The sequence below is a fragment of the Glycine soja genome, chromosome 20, assembly GCF_004193775.1.
Source record: "Glycine soja cultivar W05 chromosome 20, ASM419377v2, whole genome shotgun sequence".
Taxonomy (NCBI): Eukaryota; Viridiplantae; Streptophyta; class Magnoliopsida; order Fabales; family Fabaceae; genus Glycine; species Glycine soja.
In genome coordinates this window covers 26903340-26909601 of record NC_041021.1, presented here as the reverse complement: position 1 = coordinate 26909601, position 6262 = coordinate 26903340, and the positions used below count along the sequence as shown (strand labels likewise).

At 31.7% G+C, this 6262-nt stretch overlaps 1 protein-coding gene across 3 annotated transcripts; it reads left to right on the top strand.

Annotated features, from left to right (window-relative positions):
- Nucleotides 1-208: 208 nt before the first annotated feature.
- Nucleotides 209-5747, top strand: LOC114402833. 3 transcript variants are annotated; one of them, XM_028365523.1, is made up of 3 exons: nucleotides 209-584; nucleotides 4191-4789; nucleotides 5184-5747. In XM_028365523.1, exons 2-3 carry the CDS (start codon nucleotides 4195-4197, stop codon nucleotides 5570-5572), a joined length of 984 nt encoding a protein of 327 aa, XP_028221324.1. In that variant the 5' UTR covers nucleotides 209-584; nucleotides 4191-4194; the 3' UTR covers nucleotides 5573-5747. The 3 variants fall into 3 exon arrangements, with proteins under 3 accessions (XP_028221324.1, XP_028221322.1, XP_028221323.1); XM_028365521.1 differs by having other exon boundaries at nucleotides 223-584; nucleotides 5166-5747; XM_028365522.1 differs by lacking the exon at nucleotides 209-584 and adding an exon at nucleotides 1642-4026 and having other exon boundaries at nucleotides 5166-5747.
- The last annotated feature ends 515 nt before the right edge of the window (nucleotides 5748-6262 follow it).

Below are 6262 nucleotides of genomic sequence, written 5' to 3'. Positions count from 1 at the left end.
TTAGATTCCCAACTTGTGTTGAAAATGACTGAACCATATTTTCCATATCTCACTTGTTTCCAAAAGTACAAATGCCATTAGCTTCTCCTCTGGACTATGCAAAATAAGTTTTTGGAGAAAACAATGAAGTGGGGGTGCCTTAAAGATGTTTGTTTAACCATAGAAGGATTTTTTGGTGTTGGAGGGAAGATTTGTGTTTGTGAAAACCCAATTTTATCCATGTGTATTTTTATCTTTTAAATAATAAAGTATTTAAAATATTTTTGAACAAAAAAGAAAAAGAAAAAATTATAGAAGATGTGGCAGTCACAAGACTTGGTCATCAAAAGATATTTCAGTTACACTGGAATAACAGTCATTCATAAGAGAAAAAACAAAGCTGTTTCTAAAAGATAAGGTCATGAAACCGCAAATCTAAAAATAAGGAGATTATGATATAGTGGAATCAGTTGATTGCTTGAAGATCAAGTTGTGCTTGGTCTACACAAAAGGAGACTCACAATCTCAACAGGGGAAAAAAAAGAAGAGAGAATTCGATGAAGGACACGGAGAAAAAGACGGTTTCTTCACAATTGTTCCAAAAGGTGATTATGTTGCTATAATCAATAGCCTCACACTTGCAACATAGTTCGATAGCACCTTATTCCCAATTCTGGATCAATTCCAAGCCCTCAACTTTCTTTTGCTGTTACGTGTTTTAGATCAAGTCCTTTTTTTTTTTTTTTCTTTTCTCTCGGTCATTTAATTTGTTATTATGTTTGGCTTCTTCATTTAATTTTTGGTTTCATGAATTCATGTATGTATGCAACCAAAATGTTATTTTCTGAACAAAATACGTACATACGTTGTGACGACATGCTTTCCTTCCTACCGTGGGTTAAAAAGCACCATTTCTTTTTTATTTTAAGATTAGGAAATTAAAAGATGTTGTTTTGGCGGATAAAAAGAAAGTTCAACTTTTATAGGATAAAGAAATAATGATAGCTCTAGGATACAAGAGGCACGGACGGTTTTTTTCATTCATTAAGTTTATTTTTACTTTTGTTATTTTATTTTTGAAGTTAAAAATACTAAAATAATAGTAACAAAAGGTAAGGTTGTGTCCTTTGCACTATGTGCCTTCTTTGTATATGATAGTTTAGTGTTAGTTTTCTTTCTTTAAAAAAAAAAAAAACATGAGTAAAAGGTCATCGTTTAGTTTCAAGGGACTTGTATTTGTTTTGTTCCATTTTCCTTGATAGAAGGTGATGAATAATTTTTCTTGTAGTATAAAAATTCTGAGTTTACGTTCTTTGTTAATTCATATTGCTTGTATTTTCAAATAAAAATAACGTTATTTTAAGTTTGTGACAATAGATTAGCACTCCTACCTTTTGATGTTGCTTAATCATAAAAGTTTATTGAATAGTTATTTGCTATCCAAAACTTTAGTGCATAGAGTTGTTATTTTTTTTTTTTTTAAATTCATTCAAGTATCAATCAATAGCATTAAGGAATAGCAATTCTATCTTCAATGTTATTGGATTGTGAGGGTTTAATGACTAGTCATTTTGCTAGCTTAAATCCTTGTGCTATTTTTTCTTTTAATGAAAAAATAAATAAAATTTCTTAAAAAAACTCAAATGTGTTCTTTTAAAAAAAAAATAGTTTTTGGGGTAAAATAAGTATTTATAAGATTATATAGATTTTGTGCAATTAATTAGAGGTGCCATTTTTAACGGGTGTTGTAGGATGCTCAGACCTTTCCTACATGTAATTGACTCTTGAACCTATTTTTGGTTTCATTGACCATTCATTTTTTAAGAATTTTTCATTTTTTTTCCTCAAGATAAAAATATTAGTGGCGACTCCATGTTTTAATAAATTCATTTGTCGTCCTCGTCATGATCCCAATTGTGACATATGACGACTTCACCTAGAACTTTGAGAGTCAGGCCTTACAAATTGCGCAAAATTATAATTTTATAAATATATTTTTTACCCTTTTTTGTTGAATTTATTTTGTTGTAAACATTTTCCCTTTTGTTTATTATTTTTCCTTTTTGTAAATATGGTTTGTGTTAACCCTAGGGTAGGAGATTATTATTTTTATATATAATTGTATTTTGTTTTGTTCTTTATGTTTAGATTTGGGTAGTTGTTAGGGTCACAGGTTTGTATGTTCCCACACACACTTACATCACACTTTTTTTGGGCTCCATACCTAAGTCTATGCGAGTCTTGGAGTAGAAGGTACCTCAATAATTGTTATTGAGGGGTTTGATGCCTACTTGACAGTTGTTGAGTTACCACTAAGATCGTTATCGATATCATGGGTCTCTCAGATTAAAAGGACATTTTCCCTTCTTTTGGTTGATTCATGGGTTGGATCCTTGTTTGTGTGATAAGGGCAATCATAGAGCCAATAAATCTTTAGGAATCTAGATCCACCCTTGAAACTTTACATAAATACATTGACTTAGTGATCTCCCAAAGATTATGCCCATGACCTTTTATTAATATCCTATCCTAGGTTTTCACCTTAAGTAGTCACAAGGGGAACATATCCTTCCTCATTTTTGTACCTATTCATCATAACATGCATTTAGCAATAACAAGATATTAATATTCTATGCATAACATGCATTTTCCCTCTGCATCTAATGTCTTAACCATTAGTTAGTCATGCTAAGAAGAAGAATCATGAATACATGCATACTAGGAGCATGTAGATTACATCAGTTTATATATATCTCATCTTACTATTTATTTTTGTTAGGAATAGATAGTTGATAGTGTTCAAAATGGAGGATTCAAAGTCATACTAGCAAAAGCATGAGAATTGATGTATTGAAAAACGACATCAGTTCGTTTTTGCTAGCTTGTTTTTTTTTTATTGTATCACATCGATTTTGGAGAAAACTGATATTGTATAGTTGTTATAAATATCATTTTTGTAACTGATGTTAAAAGTAACTTACTTTAACGATGATATGTGATTTTAATATCATTTTAAAATTGATGTTCAATGTCTAAAATAACCGATATTAAATATCAATTTTCGAATAGTGAAGTCTCCCACCAAACAAACAATGCCTAAGTTTTAAGGGTTTGAATATGTCATTATAGAGATGCATCAATTCTCAAAGTATGATACCGAGGAAACAACCAAATTATTCTTCAAGAACATAGTGAAATCTTGGGGGATACAAAAGGAGCTATCATAAGTGACAAGGATATTCGCTTCACATAGAGAAGCTATAGACTAAACAATTTATCAAGTTACTGGAGATAAAGTTAGTTGCATTTGTCTACGAGCTTTCACCCATAAACTAATGGGCACAACGAACAAGTGAATGCATACTGCTACCTTATGGACTCTATTTATGAGAGTCTTCAAAAATGGGAATTTCGTTTTTTTTACTACTTTCAGCATTCGGCCTAGAGTTTTTTTTTTTTTCACTTAGTCTCCTCCTTTTTTTTCATTTTCATAGTACTCTATATTGCCCTTATGACAGAACTATATATGCCTGCAATTTCACAACCAGTAACATTATTTTCATTATTTTAAGTAGCTCAATCAATTAATTTTTTTACTTGAATTAATAACATCTCTTTGTCAATTATTCGAAGAAGAAAAACAAGAACCTTTCTTTTATGATTTTCTTTGAACTGTTTCGTTTTGTTTCTTAATACGATTTCATTTCATTTTTTTCTCGAAGAGTTTCCTCGAGTGGTTTCTTTTTTCCCATTATCTTCCGTCGCAATATTCAGAGGTTAGTTAGATTCTTTTTCTCATTAATTATCAATTAAGTTTCTCAATTAGACTGGTAAATTGAATAGCAGTACTCTTATCCTTAATCATACAATAAGGCTATTCCGATAATAATAATAATAATAACTACTCTACTAATTAATATTTCTTTACTTGTTTTTCTTGTGGGTACGTGTGTTTTCTGTTTCCAAGTTTTTTGAAGATGGTATCATTATGCATAAGGTAGCCACAATAGTTTTTCTTCTTGCAGTTTATGGCATGGCACATTGAAAGTAAGTCTCTTAATTACGTTGATAAAATATAGCCCTACTCTTATCCTTAATCATACAACAATAATTATATACTATTAATAACTACATTACTAATATTTCTTTACTTGCTTGTTTTAATTCTTGTTTTTCTTGGGGGTGTTTTTATTTTTCCTTTCTTCTTGCAGTCACATGGCAAGTGGTAGTTCAAGTGCGTTGAACTCAAATTCAAAGGTGGCGGAGGGTATATGGAAAGCAGCGGCATCACTAAGGTGCAGGAAACTATTGTGGCGTGCGTGCAGGGAAGGATTACCCGTGAGATCTTTGTTGTTACAAAAGGGCATCATCAAAGACGATGACACGTGTCCATGTTGTGGCACGTGCAAGGAAACAACCACACACGCTTTGTTGCTATGTGAAGGGGTTAAGCCCTTTTGGTTAGGGTCTCCATTGGGGCTTAGAGTGGACTCCTGGCACAATGTGGCCAATATCACCATGTTACAATGGGTTGATCAGTGTGTGGATGTTTTGGACAAGAGAGGAATGGGCATGTTATGTGCCATGGTGTGGGGTTTGTGGAACAAACGCAATGCTTGGGTTCTAAAAAAGAAGAAATTGGATTTCGCACAGGTTATGGCCAAGGCCTTGTCTGTCTTTGTTACTGATGAGTGGGTCCCACCTTTGGATTCCAAAATTAAGGCCAACTTTGCTGCTTCTGTGATAGAGGATGTTGGGACCGGATTGGGAGTGGTTTTTAGAAACTCTAAAGGTGAACCTATGGCATCAGGTACAATTTCTTTTCTTTTCTTTATTTTTTGGTACAAATCATATTTATCTCACATAGAGAACCAATTCTGTTTGAGTAAATATGATTAAAACTCTTTCTTTGAATATGTTAAGTATGGTTGAATTACAATTTTGATTGTTTATCTTTGTTATTTCAAACTAGTTTGCCCAGAAGGTTTTCATGTTAATTATGTCAATTTTGAATGTAACGAAAACTTTTTAAACTTGAATTTTATTTATCAAAATGGTATTTTTTGTTTGTAATTTTTTCATATAAGCCACCAAACTGAAACCTAAATATAAATAAAGGATCAAAATTCTAAATTAATTTCAACTCTTTCTTCGACTATTAGGCGTATTTACATTAAATGCTGCAGGTACATATTTTATGGCAGATGAATGTTATGATTCCGAAATTGCTGATACACTCTGCTACAAGTGGGCTATTGAGAAAGCAGAGGAGCTCTGGTTTCCTGAAGTTATTTTCGAAACCGATTGCCAACAGTTGTACACTCAGTGGAACATATTAACACAAGGAAACAACAACACTAGTGATTACACTTCCTACCTGAATGAAATTCTAGATGAGTGCATAAACATGATGCAGGGCACAGAATCATCTCTGACATTGGTGGTTCACAATGCCAATAAAGTGGCACAGTGTTTAGCAGCAGTGGCTTATGATTATGGTGAGAGAATTTGGGTTGAGGATGTGCCTAATGAGGCATCAGAATGCTTGCAATCTGATGCTGCAGAAATAGCCAATGTTTCTTCCAATCAATAAAAAGTGAACATTGTTTTGCAGGACTAGAAACTTAATTCTGCAATTGATTTTTCTCTTAATAAAGAAAATTTTACATGTACAATTTTAGGTATGATATGTTGTTGCATTGAGATATAATTGGAGTTTGACCATGTTTTGACCACACAAGTTTCTTTTCTACATGATTTTATCGTTATTTACGTTTTACATTATATTGGTGACATAGTTATTGTGGCAGTGACATGTGGACTGTGGTAGTGCCATAGTGGAGAGTTGTAACCATTTTTATCAAGGGTTTGCTAACCAATGTGTGTAACGTTAAGCACGGATTTATGTGCAAAATAATGGGGATAATTGTCCCACAAAATATTTTTTTTACTTGAATATATTGAAAATATTATTTTTGTCTTCATAAAATAGGTGTTGTCTCAAGACAATTATTTTAAAAAGATGAATGTAAAATGTTGTAAAAGACAAAAAATTGGTATTAATTTTATACAGTTTATCTTTTTAATTTTTAATGTTTTCAATTTCTCTAATACTATTCACAAAATAAAATTTTTGGATCCATCCTTACCTTAGTACATTGGTTAAAAAATTAAAAAAAGAAAGTATTTATTGTGGAGATCACAAGAAAAAATAACAAAAGTTTCTAACGGAACAATTTTACACATTTCAATAATAATCTCTTTTTTCAATTCCTTAACCAAT

Coding starts and splice junctions, on each gene's coding strand:
- LOC114402833 (XM_028365521.1), top strand. CDS start 4,195: ATGGCAAGTGGTAGTTCAAGTGCGTTGAACTCAAATTCAAAGGTGGCG. Junction 4,790..5,165: donor AGGTGAACCTATGGCATCAG/GTACAATTTCTT, acceptor TAAATGCTGCAG/GTACATATTTTATGGCAGAT.